At 39.1% G+C, this 21,446-nt stretch overlaps 1 protein-coding gene across 1 annotated transcript; it reads left to right on the forward strand.

The window, feature by feature from the left end:
- Window positions 1-104: 104 nt before the first annotated feature.
- Window positions 105-13,374, forward strand: ube3d (ubiquitin protein ligase E3D). The gene is made up of 10 exons (XM_058053365.2): window positions 105-324; window positions 893-1,104; window positions 1,939-2,029; window positions 3,280-3,502; window positions 4,414-4,486; window positions 4,568-4,646; window positions 4,818-4,926; window positions 6,101-6,249; window positions 8,257-8,395; window positions 13,005-13,374. The coding sequence occupies exons 1-10, from the start codon at window positions 233-235 to the stop codon at window positions 13,023-13,025; spliced, it is 1,188 nt and encodes a 395-aa protein (XP_057909348.2). The 5' UTR covers window positions 105-232; the 3' UTR covers window positions 13,026-13,374.
- The last annotated feature ends 8,072 nt before the right edge of the window (window positions 13,375-21,446 follow it).

Consider the following 21,446-nt stretch of genomic DNA (forward strand, 5'->3'; position numbering starts at 1 on the left):
AAATTCTGCAACTCACATACGTAAAAAACACTGTGTCGTCTATGCCTTACTTTGAAATATTAAATCCGATCCTCGTTTTGCAAATGGTGCAATTTACAAAACGGTGTTCTGGTCACGCCGCAGATTTCTTATGTTAGCAGCGCCTATAGTGTTGATGCTACTTCCAAGCTGTTTGGTTTCAGTAGTTTTATTATAGATTATAACTAACATATATCAATAGTTTTCTTTCTGGATGGCGGGCTTGGAGATATCATCCAAGACACACGGACTCGGAGTCTTTCTCGAGCTAAGAAAAAGGCTTCAAAGTGGATCTCTTATACTCGGGTGAATACAATAATGGTTACCTAGTTCTGTACAGGTGATCCACATGTTTTTTTATTGCCGAAAATCATGCTGAATTTAGTTAAACTCAGTTAATGTTATTATATGTTATTATATATGATGTTTTATGTTATACTGAGATATGAGCCATTCGGTTATTGTTTGCATTTCTGAAAGTGTGATGCAACGACTGCAATGATACTGTATTTCACTTCATTGTTTTGTACCACAGGGTCTTTTATATAAAATGGAATTGCCTCTTAATTATCGTTTATATAAGACTTGTAAATTGTACAAAGAGCACCTATTATTTTTAACCATTAGTTGGTTAGCTGGCTACTGTACGATGGAGCTACAAGGACAGTACACAAGAAAAGTCACTAGATGGCGGTAGTGACATTTAATAGGCAGTAAATACTAAGACTAGGAGTCCCAGCTATTCTTTTTTTTTTACAACATTGATTAATCTACATTCTTACCTAATAATTCATTTCCCAACTACAAAAATTGTTCATTTTAATGCAGTTGTTATATATAGAATTCTGTAAAACTTTTTTTGTCTTTTTTGTAGGAAAGATGTTGCCGTTAACCCTGCTGATGTGGTTGTGAGTGGTGGGGATTCCTCTCTTCACATCCAGACCCCCGCAGGCGAGGTGACCTTAAATTTGCCACCAGGATTCTCCTATGAGGCGGAATCTTGCACTGTCACACCGGGGGGTGAATCCTGCGGAGAGGAGTTACATTTCAGATTACGAATAAGTGTTTCACACAGCAAAATTGAAGGTATGCTTATTTTCCTTGTCTTTTTTTCAGCATTTCTTTCTACTTTGAAATAATTAGGGTTAGGGTAAGTTTAGATAATCAGTTGGAGGAAATCCTGAATGTTTTGCTAGATCTTATTTGAACACACCAGTCATTAGGTTTGGGTATTGTTTACATATTATCTCATAAACGTGGCAAATCCATATTTTTTAAACTGGTACTCAAATACTAAAAGACATAAAACCATACGAATTGTGTTCAGACATAACGCCTTTCAGGTAAGTTGAATAGAATAGTAATTTAAATACTTAATAGAACTAAAATCATGATATTTGAGTATGACATTAAATTCACAATGAATCGTCATAATTATCATAGCAATACAGAACATGGAATGTTTACCAAAACAAAAAAATTACACAAATTCTATTGCATATACATTCTGTTGTATACATTCTGCACAAGTCACACATAAATTGATAATTGATACACAATTCCGGTGATGCCAGACGACCAAACGGTGTTTGCTAGTTCATTCTGCAGGTGGCCGAGTCTGCATCTTTTGAGGTGACGTCCAACCAAACCTTCTTGTGTTTTTTTTTCCTGGTCAAAAATGACCAGGAACCTTATTGTGGCAACCATACAAACGCCTGGCTGCTATAATCTTGTGAATTGAGATTTATTTTTTCTTTTAACACACACACACAAAGCAAACATCATCATTAACAAAACAAAACCATACTATTTACGTGATTCACGCCTCACCTAGTATTTTTGAATTTGAAGCTCTTTTCACATGGTTGCCATCACGTCACCAAACCTGATATATTTATTTGTGCCCTTTTTCCTGTGTAGAGACCTCCTCCAGCATTGTGAACACGATGCGGGCACAGGAAACGTATTGCTTCTACTGTCAGACCTGCACCACCAGGCTACTTGAGGACAGGTGAGGAGAAGATTGATGATGAAGAACAGAACTGGGATTGTGTTCTTATCTGCATGGTTCCTGCACTGGAAGACGAGTTACATTTTATTGATGGTATAACCTGTTAGTGGCAGTGATGATAGCTGGACAAAGAAATTATACTGTAGATCGGGGGGGGCACACTTTTTGACTCGCGGGCCGCATTGATTTAACACAATTTATGGGGGGCCAGACTCTATATTTTACACGTAACAGTCCAACTGGAAGTATTGCATCTGTAAAAGTGTGTGTGTTGTGTCCCCTTTTTTCAGGAGCACATTGTAAACAGCAGACCACATCAAATAACCAAATAAAACAGCTACTTAAACTATCAAAAGGTTGGGTTGTATGTTAAGTTTCAATTAAATACTTTGGAAAGAACGGACGGGCCATATTCAAACCCCGGGCCATAGTTTGCCCACCCCTGCTGTAGTTGGATGGAGCTGAAGTTGTCAGCTTGACCGTGTTGTGGAGCTGCTATGACGTAAAGGTCTGCTCTACCCATTAAAAAACAATTGTGCTTTCTCCCCTGAGGCGCTTCATTCGTTTTGCTCTTATTGCCTTCAGCCTGTAGCGTTCTCTGGTCAGCATTGTGATCTGTTGAAAATTGCTGTGGCTGTGTTATGGAGAGACCTTTGGGTATGTTTCTCAGCACTGACCTACTAAAAGTTGCAAGAAATATATTATTTGCTTTCTCAACAAGGGCCAGTGGATGTCAAGTGGAGTGTGGAAATGTTTGTAGGTTTAGGATTAAAACATCATGTTTCATTGGGATTTGCAATAATAATTTGACTTAATGCTCTGCAGTAATAATGCTCCAGCCGAGTCTTTTCATTTGAATAAAAACTTAAATATGTATTTATACTGCTATTCATACAATGAATAGGGGAATTAGTAAATGTGGAGAATTGTCATTCAGCTCAGATAAAGTGAATTTTTGCTTCATTATGTCGCACTTCCAATTGTATACTGTATATAAATAGAATCATAAATTAGTGTTGTGTTCATAGCTGCTTGTAGATGGATAGATGGATATGTAATTCTGCACATTTACCCCTTGGTGGGGTGTCCCCCGGCAGCGTAATACTGTATGTACTGTATATAAAATGTATGTGGCCTTTGTGACCTATTTTCTTAGGAAATATTGGAAATATATACTGTAATATTTCCAAACTTGTCGCCTTCTTCAAGAAAGAACCTTCTGATGCATTGGAACATGTCTTTGCCTTCAGATCTTTCAAGCGGGTCCTTCCTCTCCCAAACGGCAACTGGAACGCCATTGTTGACGACTGGTGTTGTCACCCGGATCCTTTCGCCAACAAGAAGATGCTGCCTCGAGCGGAGGATTGTTTACTGGGTGATACTTTTTTCCTCCTCGCTCGAGATGGTAGCTGTGAACAGACTCTCCTCCAGGAAGTGAGCCCCGCTGACTCACAGGATCGTCAAGATCCAAAGGTGAGTGATGTGCGACCCAAAAAAAAAAGGATTGCTGACTTAGCAGGGATAAAAAAAAAATGTGTTAAAGCAGCAGAATTATAAGCTGCGGTGGAACAATGTAGATGTATAAAAATCCAAGTGGAATGCAGTGCTTTGTTTTTGGAACAAAAACGCCCACATTTGTATTTTTAGAAGTAGTATGGCCAGTTATTTGAGATGTGCTACGTATAGATTATCTGTACAGTAAGAAGAAAAAACACACTTTTTTGTTTTTTGTTGTATTTTGTTCACTTACTGTACCAAAAATGAACTGAACCCTGGAGGTATGAAACCATACCAAGCCCTCTTGAAAAAAAACCAACTCATGAAATCTCACCAGTGTCCCATTTCAATCGAGCCCTTCATTTGTTTAGCATTTCATCGTTACTTAAATTAGTCCTACCTAGCATTTGTTACCCAAGAGCTGTGCAGATCAATACAATGTCACTTGCATAGCTGCTGATGCTAAATTTAACAAGAAAAACCATAAAGCACAAACAAATTCAAGTTTAAAAAAAACCCTGACCTTCAAGGTCAGGAGTGAAATAAGAAACTCTGTCAGCAGGTCGTCACTTCAATAGAATTGGCTACGTCTGCATATTTCCTACATAGTAAAAATGTGATGAAAGGGCAGAACAAAGAGACGAAAGTGCACATTTGGATTTACAGGTTATGGTGATTAGTAGTTGACCTTTAGGTAAGGAAAAATGGATAAAAGAAACAGTCCTATACAGTCAATACTCCTTTCAGACACAAGTGCTGCAGCACATTTAACTTCTAAGACTGCAGTAGAATAAATTTCTTTGTCCAATTAGTGATGGAGTGGCAAAATACTGGAGTTGATGCAAATGCAGTGATTGAAATATTTGTTGTGTTTCTATCGTGAACAGAAAGCGTGCCACAGAAAAACACTCGTGTCTTGCACAAGCTGTTCTTCAGTGCTTGGAGAGGCACTGACACCAGGTATAGTTCTTATGTGGATTTTCTCATGAATAAACTGCATGTCCATGGTTTTTAAGAACCGCCCTTTGCTGTGTCTTGCAGAGACCCTAAAACTCTACATTACACAGGTGGTGGTGGAGCCACGTGTTGGGGATCGGAAGGCAGAGTCTTTAGTTAACAGGCAGGTGACCAAAGATTTCTCAACCCCCCCACCCCCCAGTATTTAATATAATGTAATAATTGTCCGATAGTTTATAAGCATATGCAGGTGTTTAGGTGGTCTATCAAAAGCTGCAATGTTATTCAATGCAATTCAAATGCTATGTGAATCTGCCTTGTCTGTTTTGGACAGATCTTCCTTCTTGGAGAAGACTGTAGCAGCCAGGCTGACGGAGCTTTCCAAGTCTCTGAGCTCCTTTCGCTTCTCTGTCCAAACACCAAATGGGAAACCTTTCTTACTGGTGAGAGCTTGCTAACGTATCAGTTCATTAAAAAAAAAAAAAAAGACATATTGTTTGAGAATGATTGAATGAAAAACTACAAGATGCAACGATTGATTGTTTATTTTATTTAAAATAGCTATGTTATTTTTACTTTTCTGGAGCTGTGTGTGTACAGTCAAGCAGTGTTTAATTCTAAAGTAGTGTCCCATATAGATTATATTCGAGGCGGACTATTTATTGCGACTCAGCGGCATTGTGATTTGAGCATAATTACTTAATCTACTCATGCAGGAAAATGTGCCCAATTAATATACTGTAAAAAAAAACAAAAACAAGGTCATATTAGGAGAAGCAGAAAAGTCCCAAAGCAACCAATGCCTTTGAAACATATAGCCATAATTTCCTTCATGGGGTATCTGGTCAAAAATAAAAAAAAATATAACTAATTCATTTCATTAATTTTTCCCCAAAACATTTTTGGGTTAACAAATATGTAATAATGACTTTTTTAAACCTAATAAAGCACTGTTCCCACTTTAGATCATAGATAATACAAGGATTTATAAAGTGTTATAAAGGCTATTGGCCACACATTATTAATGTCAATAAGAATGTCATTCTGTCGTGTGGATTAGTAATTAATCCTGTAATAAACCCTCAGTAAAGGCTTATTAAAATATAATTACTGATTATATAGCCCTATAAATATAAAAATATCCAAATAAAAAATCAAAAAACCTTATTACTATAATAGGACTCTTATTAATTTTAATTACTACTTATTAAGGCTTATTACAAACACCTTAATATAAAGCATTACCCAATTCCAACACCATATACATATCCCAATACCATATGCACACAACTATAGCGGCCCTGTCTCCCCTCATAGAGAGAAAGCAACTGTATAACTGACAAGAGGTCTCACTCTGTTCCCTGTTGTTCTGTGAAGCGTCGAGGTGCTGACAAATGCTCAGAGTCAACTCTTTTCTTGGCTATTTGGAGGCGAGAGACGAGAAAAATAGACACACACGCACATAGCGATAAATAGAAACCGGTTCAATTATCGAAATTGTTCATTTATTGTGCCATTCAATTATCTAACTATTATCTTTATCTAATTGACTTTAGTTTTGTCTTGTCACGCTTTAATCTGACACTTCTAGTGACCACCCGTCTGCCTTCTCTGCAGCTCTGGCTGCTGAACAGCGACTCCATCATCGCGTCGATCCCAGAGTGGTCCGCTAATCCCTCCGTTTGCCACAATTCATCTCCAAGGGCTGCAAGAGCCCTCAAACTCCTCTACGTGCGCTGTACAGATGTGGATGTCGAGCAGCAACAGTAAGTGAAATAATAATAGAATAAATAAAAATAAAGGCACAGATTCAAACCCAGGTCTTCCCGATCTCCTGACTGTGTGGCCCACATGCTAAATACTCATCCACTAAAAATCTAAATACATGTGGTATTTTTAACAAAATAAGTAGTGTAATGTATTCAAATAATAATCCAAAGTTGAAAGTTAGTTTTGTTTTTTTTTTTTGTATTTTAATGAATGCTCCCAGAAAGGAGTTAATACATCACTTTGTGTTGTTTTTCCCTTCTCGGGTTTAATGGTCCATTATTTTGCAAATGAGATTGCCATCAAAGGTGTTTACCATCTCCGAGTTTTCACTTACATAAGCTGCATGCATTTTGCTCATACAGGAGATGTTGTTTTGACCACTGTGAAACTCTGTGTATCATGCTGTGATGCATTAGAAAGATGTTGTTGGATGCTCTGCATGTGGTTCTACATGTCCTGTATATCAGCACCTCACTGTAGGAGCCTTCCACCCACATTATGTTGAACTGACTCAGCCCTTGCACAGTTTCCTCCTTTCTGCTCATCCCCGTTCTGACTTGAAGTAGCTGACAAGTCATTTCGGATATTTTGACAATCTTGCATTGACGTAATCTTATTAGTTAATAAAAGGGGGGAAACTACTTGTCATCATTGTTCACTTATAATTAAGCAGAGTTTTCCATATGTGATAGCTGCCACATTCAGATTCAGTCACTCATAGTGACATAGGACACCAATTATGTCTAACTAATTTGTGGGAAAAGCATCATGTATAGGTCATGCATGCAACGTTATAAAGCATTTAGAAATCATGATACCCCTACTATAGAGCGATTTATAGTCATCTGGAAAATATGGTAGTTTAATTTCCACTGTCAAGATATAGTATATTGTGTATGTAGTGTATAGTATATACGGGCATAGAAAAAATGATTAGACCACGCTTGTTCACTTTAATGCCTGACACAACCAAAGGTACATTTGTTTGGATATCTTGCAAAAAAATGTAACTCTTATGAGCTAATTTTGTTGTTATTGTTATATTTGCCGGTACTTTAGCTGAATCAACCATTAAAATGAACAAGAAACTGAAGAAACAAAGTGGTCTAATATGTTTTTCCATGACTGTAGTAAGATATGGTAATGGTAATGGTTTTATGTCATTTGAACATGCATCAGATTACAATTGAATGCATCACATAATCAGTTCACAGTTCCACATGTCCAAAAGGAGTAGGAAGAAGCAAAGCTTATTAAATCCTACCCCTCCATCTGGTACTTTTACAATCAGTAACTGTTACATTTGTTCACTTCCTGCTTTCTATAATACAGTTTAAGTTTTTTTTTTTTTTTTTTTTAATAATGTACCTTGTACCGAAGTACGAAGTGATATGACCATACAATGACATAATGGGTACCATAGTAAGTGTCAATATAGTGATATATATAGCACATCATGACTGGTTCAAGACTCTTCATCCTTGTATTTAGCAAACATCAACTGCTTGTATTGTTTCTTGAATTGGCTCATCGATGTAGATATAATATAAACTATATCAAGACTTTTTCATCATTGTAGTTTCTGAATGAATTCAAAGTGCCAAAACTTTGAGGAGACTTATCCTGCGAGGGAACGCACAGATGGCTAACTGTCAGCACTTTCAAACTGGATCAGCACCACACACTGAGAAAGAACATCAATCTCTCCTTGTTCAATCACTCTTCCACTTCCAGGCCCCTCTTCTCCTTCACGCACACACACACACACACACACACACACACACACGCACGCCATGACGTCCACCAATGCAACTCACAGACTGGTCATCTATCTGCTTTTATGGCTCCCTTGTAATTCTGCACAGTTTGTAGTTAAATATGACTCTATTAAAACCACAGTAAAATGCTTCATCATGAGCTTTATTGTAGTTATTTCAGGCTTCCTCGTTGTACCAAACGTAGGTCTGGTCGTCATAAATCACCCCTGCTTTCGGTGTTTTCAGAATCATCGCCAGCTGGGAGGTCAATGCCACAGGACACCCCGTGGTGCTCCCGCTGAAGGTGTGTGAAGAACTACTACAAGTGTTGGATGACAGCAACGCCACGCTTCCTGCATCAATGCGTCGCATGAGGGCCTATGAGGTGAGACGTAACTGTAAGGTGTTACAGTAAAGGCTAATTGCTTGGTATAGCTACAGTACATTCTACGTACATCGTGGCTATAAAATAATATCCCCGAGGCAGGTGTAATGTCAGCATAGAGATAATGAAAAGTATCTTGACCCCTTGTGTATTACCACAACACAGCAATCACTCTTTTAGCTGAAGGCAATTACTTTTTTCACTTACCTAACCCTTACTGGGGTACTTACTCTTCTCAACATTATTCAGTTAAGCTTGGCAGTGTTTTTATCCAATGTTAGAATTAATTTACTGATTCACAGGTATGAAGCCTTGCTTTCTTTGGGGATTTGTGCGTGTCAAATGCAAGGTTTTGCCATTGTCAGCCTTATCTCAAGCTTCTTTGATGCTGTGTCTTGAGCGCCTTCCTGTAAGACAGAGGTCTCAAACGTGCGGCCCGTGGGCCAAACGTGGTCCGCAGGCCACTAGTTTGAGGCCCCCACCTTGATGTGAAAGTTTAATGTTAGTGCGGCCCGCGCAAGTTTGATATGGATGCTGTATGGTATCATGTACCCAGAAAAAATTATTACGTTTGATTAATGTTCATGTTAAAGGTTAAATAACTGTTAATAGTTATCCTCCCTATCCGTGTGGAAGTGGTAAGTTTTTGGCTATTTAAGTTTAAAGGAAATAACTTGAAGGCTACCGTTTAGGTCGCTAGCTCTCTAGTTTGCGAGTGAGCATGTGTCTCAAGACCCTGCAGTTGCGCAATATGTTGTAAATAAAAAGAGTATAAATATGACTATAGTCGTGTTTTGTCATGTCTACAGGGCTCTAATAATGCTTTGTTCATTTTAATCTGAAAAAAATTATTTGTCTACCCACCAACTATATGTGGTTTCTTAAGTTTTTATTATTTGCCGTTTTATTATTATTATTATATTTATTTATTACTGATTGATTGATTTTCTTTATTCTTGATTGTTCATTCTTGTTTTATCAGAGCTTTTCTTGTAGAAAATCGAAACTAAAGCAAAGTTTATTCATTTTTCTGTTTTTAATAAATGCGTTTTTTGTTGTTTTTTTTTTTTGGAAAACCTGATGCGACCCAGTCTCGCCAAGACCCTAGCTCCAGTGGCCCGCAAGTAAATTGAGTTTGAGACCCCTGCTGTAAGACATAGTGCGCTGTCTCTAATGCAAATCAAAAGGCTGACTAATTTACAGCCATCCTGATGATTACATTGATGAGACAATTACCACCGCAGGAAGAAATAAGATATATGTCTTATTTTCTGTTAATATGTCTACTAGATTGGGTAATAATGTGACTATAGGGGTGCTATTTCTTCAGTAAAGGGTTTTAATAATGTTATAAACTGGATTTCAAAACTTGTAAAGAAGTCCTCTTTGGCCCTGTTTTTATTGAGAGAGACTTGTTCTCTCTAAAAGCATAAGCTGTAACAAAACGTAATGTTAGAGCAGGTCGTCCCCTTTCCCCTCCCACACTGTGGTAGGATGTACCTCATGTTGCTAAGCTGTATTGTTACTGTCTGATGTTGCAAGATGACAGAGACGGTGGTGAAACTGAGAAGGCAACAGATAGGACAACACAGACATGAGACATAATATCTGTCTGCTGCTGGAAATGCTTACAGTGGTAGTAACGAGTGGGGTGGCCGGTTGTGTTGTGGATGTCACAGGACAGGAAGGTAATGTGATCACACGGCCATATAGAGTTACCAGAAATTGTTTAAGTGCATCTGAGATCTCATTTGAAATGGTGAGCAAAACACTATGGCACCCGCAGTGTCACAGACACCGCATGCGGGTGGATGGCTTACTCGAGTGGGAGAAAATGTTACATTGAGATGTTAAGATACAACTGAAGAGGATTGATGGGGCGATGTCATGTGATAAAATGTCATTTTTTTTCCACAGATCACATGATGAAGATAGTGTTTATTATAACATGTTATGAATGGATTATTTCAATGGGCATATTTTGTTAAAAATGTTGCATCCACCGCTCAAATGAGCATATCGTCATTAAAGACGGCCCTGCATTCCCTCTGGACCATTTGCAACCCGGACAAACGTTTGTGTTGCCAGTGCTGCAGGCCAGCCCTTGTGAATGATGGGGTCTGTTCCATTTTGATGTCCCCCATCCCCACAGGGCCCATGTCTGTGTCATGTAAGGGTCAGATGAGCAGAATTTCACTTGGAACTATTATGTGAATAAATATTCTTTTTTGGGGGAGACAAATGCCAAGTACAGTCATGATTAGTTGTTTGTGGTATAAAGCGAATAACTGCCGAGCTGTGCTAATTAGCTGAGGTAACAAACCTTGGCTGTTAAAAAAAACAACAAAGCTATGCTGACATTGCTGACAGGTGCATAGGATCCACAGCCCAATGCTGAGCAAAGCGCTGTTTGTTCACACATATCAAGGCGACTATGCGTGGCTCCACAATGTGCCACTATCTGGGATTTTTACATAGCGCTTTAAAAATCTGATCAATAACATTTGCAACATTTGACCTTGCTATCTTTGCAAAATATCTGAGCTGTGCTGTTACAGTTTAGTTTAGTTGCAAATTGTGGTTGTTTATTTTGTGTTATTTTGTTGATTGATGGTAAAAGTGATGCTAAATGTTGTCCATTCAGTTGTCATTTGCAATTATTTTTGTCTGTTTTGGTTTAAGTCGGACCTTCTGGAACGGATTAATGACGTTAACCAAGGCACACTTTAGTTATATGCATTTTTAATAATTTTTTGCATCTAAAACTAGAATTCTATAACGATAAAAACATGTTTTGTGTTCACATTTTTGGCCATTTGGAATGGATTAATTGGGTTGACATTATTTCTTATGGGAAAAATTTATTTGGTTAGCGTCCTTTTCGGTTAGAGTCGTTTTTTCCAGAACAAATTAATGACACTAACCAAGGTTCCACTGTATGTTGTTTCCACATGTGCATGTGTGTTACATTTCCATGAGTAGATCAAAAGAAGCATCATATGCAGCCTGTCCTATGTGAGTGTGTGCGTGCGTGCGTGCATGTCTATTGTTTTTGCTGATACTGTACAGTACTTGTCCCCACCCTCTATCCCTGGACCCTCTAGTGCAATGGGGTGTAAAGTACTTCAGGCTTGGTGTCACTTCACCCCTGGCTCATTAATCTCTTATTTCTCACGCCCACGGTGATGGCATGCATTTCGGAAAGTGAATGAGAAACTGATACAGGATGTAGTAGGATGTACTTGACAGTTAGATCCGGTATTTAAATAATGGCACTACAATTGATTTGGAATAAATACAGCGACGGCGCCTACATTTTCAAGGGCTCAAAAGTATCTGAACAGATGAGTCACTATAAGTGAATATGCCAAATGTGGTACATTTGCTTATTACCTCACAATAAATGAATCAGATATGTAGTCAAGGAGATCTCAATGCAAGAGAAACAGGCCATCATCAGACTTGGTTGGGGCGAAATCAACACATTCTTAAATAGAAATTAGCTATTGGTATTTGATGGTGTTGGATATAAAATCAAAGAAAATTAGCCATAAGACAAACAAAACTGGTGCTCGTGTTTGTCGCAGTACAATTGTTCTGTGTGACAGGAAGTGATGTTGGGGGTTCAAAGTTGAGTTTTAGTTTGTCAATGGTTATACAATTTGAATGTGTCTTCTTAATTCTTTGTATTTGTAGTTCATCTTTATGCATTTATGGTAATAGTAAACAAACAATAATCTTTGTCAAAAACAGGCATTCCACTGTAATTCCAAAATTGTAAATGCAATATTTAAATTTAAAGCTGAAAACACTTCAGTTGTCATGCCGTCACTCTGTCAACACTACTGGAACCAACTGTATATAAAATGTTGCATGGAGCTGTGTGCACAAATCATAGAAATGTTTCTTCAATGAAACGTTTCACACTTTCCCATCTTGCACTGATTGGGCGTGTGTGGAATATAGTATATTCACACTACAGCAGTCCCTCAGAGTAAATGGGTTTGTGCCATGGTCCATAGCAGCTTGTCAGACTTGTCACAGTCTCCTTCCCTGCTTCGACCTAACAACTGTGCTATCATAAGGCTGCTTCTCCTTGTTTTTTCTCACTTCCTATCTCACTTTGTCCTCCCCACCGGGCCTGTGTGCGGCATTAGCAGCAACCCGCCTCCATTTGCTGTTTATCATTTGTATGAATTACCATCGATGCCCCTGAGTGGTGAGCAGGAATTGGCACAGGGACGGAGAAGCCATGGCCGCGCATGAGGCAAATGCTTCATCCATCATCCCAATGTGGCGCCCTTGGTGGACCACATCCATTGTGTGCAGTAGGCAAACACCCAAGAATAGCAGATGGAGGAAGTAAGGCAGGATCGGGCTGAGCTGATTTCCTTTCTGTGCTTTGTTTAGTTAAATGTGTGTTTTTGAAGTTGATGAAATTGCTGCAACCTGTGGGTTTTTTTTTATTTGAAGGCCATAATTGCACATAAAGTGTTGCTGTACTGTTCAACAGACCACAGCGCACCAGTACTTGGTGCGTTTGGGAATAGAAGAACAAAGACCAGTTTTCCAAAATGCTAAAAATAAGCTCTCTCCTTGTTGTCCTCAGGTGGCGTACCTACGGCTGTGAGCACCACGAAGAGAAGCCTGGAGTTTGGGGGCCTACTTTTTTTTTAGACTTGAATTTGTTTTGCATTCACAGTTTTTGAAGCAGTCGACGGCGACATTCAACTAACTAGAATGGTAGGATGCGGAAGATGATCGATTCCATCCATGATTGCTTGTGAGTAGTCTGTTACATTTCTTTTTTATCAATAAACAGCATAACAAGTCTTGCGGGTAAAATAAGGATTTTATTTGTATTTGTACGGCAGACCACGGTGCCGTGTGTGAATATTTCAACAGTCTTTGTATTACAAAATGAGTTGTGTATTTTTTACTCCATCCACCCAACAAAATAAATGATGATTTCTGTTCCCCCACTAGCATACTTGTAGGCTCTCCTGCTTGATGAAGCTTATTTTAGAAACACTTCAGCTTCAGGGCTCAGCAGTCCATCCTCCACTTGAGGGTAATTGCATCTTGTGGAGCTAAATGTTGAGGTTTGTCATCCGGTGGGTTTATTTATCAGTGAATTATAACGTTTGTGTTACGTAGCACTCATCTATGATTTTACATCCATACAGTTCTTAGTTCTTCCAACTGCATTCTCTAAAGAACCGTGCTTCCACTCTGGTCCATCATGGCGATGCCTCAGCAGGCTCACATTAGCCACGCGTGCTGCGTCTCCGGTTACCGTGGGCGTACGGCACAAGGGAAAGAATCCGTTTGGGGTCTATTCCAGACACCGGAGCACAGTGTGGTCAAGCTCGAGTTTGCAACTTCCGGTACATTTCAAAATAAAATCAATCACAAAATACTAAATTACATATTTTCATTGCCTGTACACTGGCGTTAAGTCGAAAATGTAAACATGATGTCAACCCTGTAACTAACCTTTGTGATGTACTAGAACAGAACACACACGCCAACAACTTGTAGATTTTCTCAGCAGAGAAACTTCCATTTCCACTTAGTATAACTTGGTGGACAAGATCTAATCATTTTTTCCATGACTGTAGATGAAAACTTTAAATATTTGACCTATACTAAAACAGCGTACCAGCCGAGTTAGGATACCTCCAGGCATATTTCCCTGGTTATCTATTTTTACTCTATTTTTCTTTTCTCCGTCTGCATGCCAGGATCTGCTGAATGCTGATGCGGCAAGTGACAATTACTTTTAAAAACACAAAGCACTCCTGGGCCCGCTCAGATAGCAAAGCAGAGGGGGAATGGGCTAATTACATACTGTACATCCCCTGAACTGTCACAGGCTTCTCATTTTCTTTCTGCCCTTTCTCCGCCGGTGCAAATGAAGTAGGCTCTAAATAATCCATTTGTTTTGTGCAGGCTGAGCAGAAGGAGCGACTCCTCACCGACGGGCGCAATCACGTGACTTGAGGGGTTCCAGGTGTGTGCTTTGTCTTCCCCATCTTCGTGACACAATGGAATTGTCATCTTCAAAGTTTTTGGGCTAGTTAGTCATTGTCTATTGACAATGTGCAGCTCATTATCCCTTTCAGACAGGTATTCGTGGAAAAAAAAAAAAACGTGCCTGCTCTTTATTCAGCGGTGGTAATTGTCCATGGTTGGGGAAGGGCTCCTGTTTACCTGCCTACATCTGCAGCTGAGGTAGAGTCAACACAAATTAGGCAAATATGAACAGCAGCCACTATTGCTTCTTATGTTGTTGTTTTGCACTAATGTGATCCAATACAACTTTATCAAAAGTTGAGGTCACCCACACCAAGCTGAACCCACAAACCCACTCAGTCCTCTCAGGGAGCACATTTATCACAAACCTCACAAATCTTATTCATGTTTAAGACCGTACTTAGAGGTAGTAAACAGGTTTTCTACGCTATAACTACAAATATATTCAATTTATAGGAATCCTATTCTGCAGAAATTCACTTATCACGGTCACGTCTGGAACCAATTAAGGATGTATCTTACAGTTATAGCCAAAAAAAGTCTGATTGAGCTATCAGATTCATCAGCACAAGCTTTTTTTAGGCCACTTTTAGTACGTGATATGATACCTGGATGTGTCATGGTGTGTAGAAACATATTTTAACACCAAAACTTCATTTTTGTATTGAATTAAAATAGAGCAACGACAGCAACACAGCAACGACAAAGTCTCGTTCCACATTACATACAAACACACTCGCCAAGGCAGAAGCAAATTGGAAAGTATTCCATTAGCATTCCTCTGCATCATTCTATTTGTGTGCCTAACTGCATCACAAGATCAACTCAATGAATTATAGTGGCCACTAGGTGTCCCCAAACGCATGGGTTTCCTTAGAACTGTCCAATTAAAATCTTTATCTGCACCCTGCTGCTTGAAGTGGAGCTCCCCTCCCGTGCAGCCGCGAGCACTGATGTCCTCCTGGCCAGGATTCACAGTGGGTTACTTCCACAGTGGGTTAAAGCCACGTAACAAATATCACCAAGAAAGAAAGTCAAGTCAGTCCCACACAATAGACCGCTTAGACTGCTGAGCCATTATTTGCAGTGTGTTATTTTATTAGTCAGCATTGTGATGAAGTGAACGTGACAGCTTGGACATTCCAAAGAATGACTGTACTACTATAGCAAAGATAGAATCAGCACTGGCTGTCAGCCAGCATCAACAGTGATGATTTTACTTCCTGGAAAGCATTCACATTGTGTAAGAGCAAATATTGCATTGCAGCAAATATTCAAACATGAATGAATGAAATTATTGAACTCTACTAATGATTTGTAATTAACATGTACTTATATTTCAATTAGGACTGAACACAATACAGTAATCCCTCATTTATCACAGTTATTTGCTTCTAGACCTGACTGTAATAAGTGAATTTCTGCAAATAAATGCAATATTTATATATATTTTTAAACATTATTAGAGGCCTCTAGGCGTGAATTAACACCCATATAGTCTCCTTTACATTCGTATTACTTCAGGATGTTTCGATCAGGGTTTTATGCTGCCGATCCCGATCATCCATGATCTTTTTATTAATATGTTTGAAAAAACATAATAGCGAAATTCGAACCACAATGTATTGGGACGACTGTGTGTAAGTAGCGAAAAAAAATACCCCACTCATATTACGATACGATTATTCAAATTCTACCCCCAGCAGCGCGGCATGATGCATCTTTTCACCCACAATGCTCTGCAAAGAAAAACGTCCATTAAAGCCACGTGACACAACACATATGGAGGCCACTCAAATCCACCAGAGTCACAGTGTGAATTTCAAATTGGATTTTCCGGTCTTTTGCCTTTGGTAATGCATTTTTTTTTTCTTTTGGGTTTTACAGAGACAATGACGTGTGAGATTACAATGTGACCAATGTAGAATAAGATCTGTTTGAGAGAGGTCAAGCCATAAAGCTTGTTTCATCTCTGGGAGGAAATGAGGCATTAGATTGAGTTCCTCTTTCAGTCACCCAATCCTAATGGGTCAGCTATCCTTAGTAAGCTCCGCCGTTCAGCCAAAATAGAATCCCAGAATTAGTTGTTCTTTTCCAGAGTCGCTCTGCCGTTCAAACAAAAAGACAAACTTGTTATAAGTTATTAAAGTTGCATCCTCTGTCTGAATTTGTGCGTTGGATCACGCCGTTACGAGTATCGATCCTCGAAAGTTGCTCATTGCCGACATACAAGCCCATTAAAGAACTTATTTTGCTGTTTCCTAACTTGGAATAGAGGTGCTCTGCAACTGAAAGGACACATAACTCTGGCAGGAACTTATTAAAATTCATACAAAATAGTCCTTAGTAGTCTTTGTCAGTGTTGAGGTTTCACAGTTTATTCGACAGTCCTTGAATGCACCATAGTTGTACTGTGATATGCAAAAGTATGTTTGGCTAATGAAGCACTTGCTCCAACAGTCAATCTGGCCTCAGAGGTTGCAGTGAGGTTGATATATAAGGTTAGGTTATATATATATATATATATATATATATATATATATATATATATATAAGGTTGTATAAGGAGGTTATATATATATATATATACGCTATATATATATATATATATATGCTTGTAACCTGTCACAGCAGGCAAGCGGTCTGGATTATGTTGGCCATTTATTTATCAAACTAAGATACAGTCCTCATTGTAAATTACAGTACACAAAAATTGAATATTATAAGTGCTCAGTATTTTTTTATCAGTTAAATTAAAAAATAACTGGAAATTTCTACTGTAAACTTGTAATATTAATTTTTTTCTCATCATTAGAATTATTTTTTTTTTATTCTCACAGTGCTGTATTTTTTCATGTTAGTATGGCCCTGACCTGTGAGCTACTTTATGTTTAATTTGTATGTATTCCAATCAGCTATGGATGCTTCTTGGGCTTAATTCATATATTGTTCATATATTGTCCTCCAGTAATAACCATCCACCATCCCCCACTTTGCTCCTCAAGTCCCTCTGCAACCCCCTTCATCTCTGCTTTCTAACAAGACCACAGAGCATATCATTGGAGCCTTCTGGAGCTCATTAGTTTGTCCACTGGTGTCCATTGGTATCAGAAAGACTTAGTAGCATGGCAAACTCCCGTCAAACACGTCAAGCCTTCCAGGAGACCCTGACCCAAGAGTGAACTTTTACTCGAGGAAGATTTTGATGCCGAGGCCTCAGCAAAATGATGCAATGACAGCAGAGAACTGACCGCCAGAAAGCGCTTATGCAATGTGTAACACGAACTGACACACAGAAAACCGCTTATAGTGGCTGGTACAGTGGGAGGTCCACAACCACCGGGCAAAAAACAGTCACAAACAATAGAAAAATCAATAGACACATTATTTTAATTGTTTGACATATTTATATAATGTAACAATATTTAATCAAAAGATTTTACTATTTACTCCCTTCTAAATATGCTTTTTAGCATTATTAGAGCCCTCTAGACATGAAATAACACCCCTATAGTCATCTTTAGCCTCCTAATACATCCATGTTTAGCAAGGATGCATTGCTACCAGCCTGCATAGTCTTAGAAATCCAACATTTGTAAGTGTCTGTGGAATGCGGTTATTCAGCACTTTTACACTGGTGAAAGTGGAAGTCAATTGTCAGTCCCTGTTCGAGCCTCAGAGTGCTTCGGGAGTTACGGCACATAACTCAGACCTCCAAGTGCCGAACGAAAGTCAGTAAGATAGAGACGGAGTGGAAGTCTCTTGTCTGACAGGCTGGAGACAGTTTGAGCTGACAGCTGACAGACAGGATGGAAGACTTATTGGAAATAGGAGAGAGGGCTGGTGTCTCCGCAAATGCTCAAGCTTGATTTCTGCTCGCCAGTCCTGGGAGATGATTCACCTGCTGCCTTGAAATCTGGAGATCTGGAGATCACTGTTTAGAGGGTATCGGACAAAAGGGCACTGGTGTAGCTGGAAATACTTCCTGTGGGGTTAGATAATTGCAGTACTCTGTGGGACGGAAAATTGTCTGAGCAGTTTTAAAACACCAAAACTGATATAATATGACAACTATGTTTTGGTACAAATTAGTTATTGCATCCCATGACAAAAATGGGAGCTACGCAAAACGATGGAAAGCTGTTTGACTGAAGTATGGATAAAATTGGGAACAGGAAGTGATGGAAAGGCGGTGATTAAGGCAAGCCAATCTGCCAACATTCAACAGCTAAGACAAATGGTCCAGTCTGCACAGATTCACGTCTCCTCTGAATTCCTCTTGGGTGTTTTCTCTCAGTCTGTTCAGCCATGACTGAGTGGAGCGTAGAAATACGAGCGACTCGCGCCATTTGGTTTTATCACCAAGTAAGTTACCGCATTTCCTCAAGTCGTGGCAAAGGTGTTTATGTATATAAATGCTTCAAGGGCAGAAGTATTAATACATTATGTATTATTTATAGATTTGGGTTGTGTATTTATGACCGAAGTATCATAAATAGCGACTGACCTTAAACAATCCAACATTCTGTAGACCATTGAGAGCTAGCGGTGTTAGGGTATATTTTGAGACAGGTTTCAAGACCACTTTGTGGGGTCTTGTCTATGACTCAGACATAAGGAACTCAAAATATATTAAACTAGTTCTAAACTACCTACTAAACCACAGCTAAGGCTGGACTTTGTCTTGGCTTATATGGTGTATAAGATTTTAAGGTTTACAGTCTTGGCCGAAAATGTAGGCATGTAAAAGGCCAAAAACACTACCATCTTTGACCAAAAACACTACCATCTTTGACCAAAAACAATAGCATCTTTGACCAAAAACACTACCATCTTTGGCCAAAAACATGCCCATCTTTGACCAAAAACACGACCATCTTTGGGCAAAAACACTACCATCTTTGGCCAGAAACACTACCATCTTTGGCCAGAAACACTACCATCTTTGGCCAGAAACACTACCATCTTTGGCCAGAAACACTATCATCTTTGGCCAGAAACACTATCATCTTTGGCCAAAAACAATAGCATCTTTGGCCAAAAACACTACCATCTTTGGCCAGAAACACTATCATCTTTGGCCAAAAACAATAGCATCTTTGGCCAAAAACACTAGCATCTTTGGCCAAAAACACTACCATCTTTGACCAAAAACAATAACATTTTTGACCAAAAACACTACCATCTTTGGCCAAAATCATTACCATCTTTGGCCAAAAACACTACCATCTTCGGCCAAAATCACTACCATCTTTGGCCAAAATCACTACCATCTTTGGCCAAAAACATTACCATCTTTGGCCAAAAACACTACCATCTTTGACCAAAAACAATAGCGTCTTTGACCAAAAACACTACCATCTTTGGCCAAAAACAATAGCATCTTTGGCCAAAAACACTACCATCTTTGACCAAAAACAATAGCGTCTTTGACCAAAAACAATAGCGTCTTTGACCAAAAACACTACCATCTTTGACCAAAAACAATAGCATCTTTGACCAAAAACACTATCATCTTTGACCAAAAACACTACCATCTTTGGCCAAAAACATGCCCATCTTTGACCAAAAACACGACCATCTTTGACCAAAAACACGACCATCTTTGGGCAAAAACACTACCATCTTTGGCCAAAAACACTACCATCTTTGGCCAGAAACACTACCATCTTTGGCCAGAAACACTATCATCTTTGGCCAAAAACACTACCATCTTTGACCAAAAACAATAGCATCTTTGGCCAAAATCACTACCATCTTTGGCCAAAAACATTACCATCTTTGGCCAAAAACACTACCATCTTCGGCCAAAATCACTACCATCTTCGGCCAAAATCACTACCATCTTTGGCCAAAAACATTACCATTTTTGGCCATAAACACTACCATCTTTGGCCAAAAACAATAGCGTCTTTGACCAAAAACACTACCATCTTTGACCAAAAACACTACCATCTTTGGCCAAAAACATGCCCATCTTTGACCAAAAACACGACCATCTTTGACCAAAAACACTACCATCTTTGGCCAAAAACATGCCCATCTTTGACCAAAAACACGACCATCTTTGACCAAAAACACGACCATCTTTGGCCAAAAACACTACCATCTTTGGGCAAAAATACTACCATCTTTGGACAAAAACATTACCATCTTTGGCATGTCTATATTTTTGTCCTTGCCTGTGTTGGATACAAAGAAATCCGCCCAGTTCATACCGTCATGGCCACAAACATTGGCATCTTTGGCAAGCCAATATTTTGGTCATAGCTGTACTCAAAAACACCAACTATGTCCAAATAATACTTATGTTCTGAGGTATTGTGTCTGAATGATGTATGACCAAACTACAGATAAAGCAGCGGATAAGAAGGCTTTTTGTTTGTGTACCAGGCCTCAAACTCCCGATGGCAACACATTCCTTGCATAATAAATACAAAAATGAAACCAAAAAATAATTGTAATAGGTACAGACATTTCCCACTGGCCATCAAGGACTCGTTCCTTTCTACGTGTGTGCCAGTTGGTGTGTTACCCATTGCCTCGTGCCAAGGGAGGCCTTTTGTCCTTTCCAATATATTCCTGTGAACCTATCTTCACAAGGGATTCATCGTGATGAGGCACAATCCAGTTTTCTGAATGGTTCCAGGACTGTGCACATTATGGGTCTCTGAGGCATGAGCTTTTTGAGGTGGGAAAGTCTCATTTTCCAGAGCTGCTCCGAAATTATAGCTCTCTACGCACCAAGGTCTCATAGGCAGCTCATTCTGGGAGACAGAAGCTTTTATTCGGCGGAGGGTTTGGAGAACAAAGACTCTTGCTGTCCCACAGAGACGGCAGGTGCAGAGGAGGATGTTTTGACAATTTGAGAGGATTATCTCATCAACTTTGTCAAAGTGTCCTGTCTTCCTTTTTCTCCCCAAAGACCGTTTCACAAAAAAGACGTCCTGTTCTTATTGCGCCCAGTTCCTTTGTTTTCGGGTTTCATGATGTTATACACCATGTAAGCTTGATT

This window comes from Doryrhamphus excisus, linkage group LG5, assembly GCF_037039965.1.
Source record: "Doryrhamphus excisus strain RoL-2023G ecotype Guam linkage group LG5, RoL_Dexc_Guam_v1.1, whole genome shotgun sequence".
NCBI lineage: Eukaryota > Metazoa > Chordata > Actinopteri > Syngnathiformes > Syngnathidae > Doryrhamphus > Doryrhamphus excisus.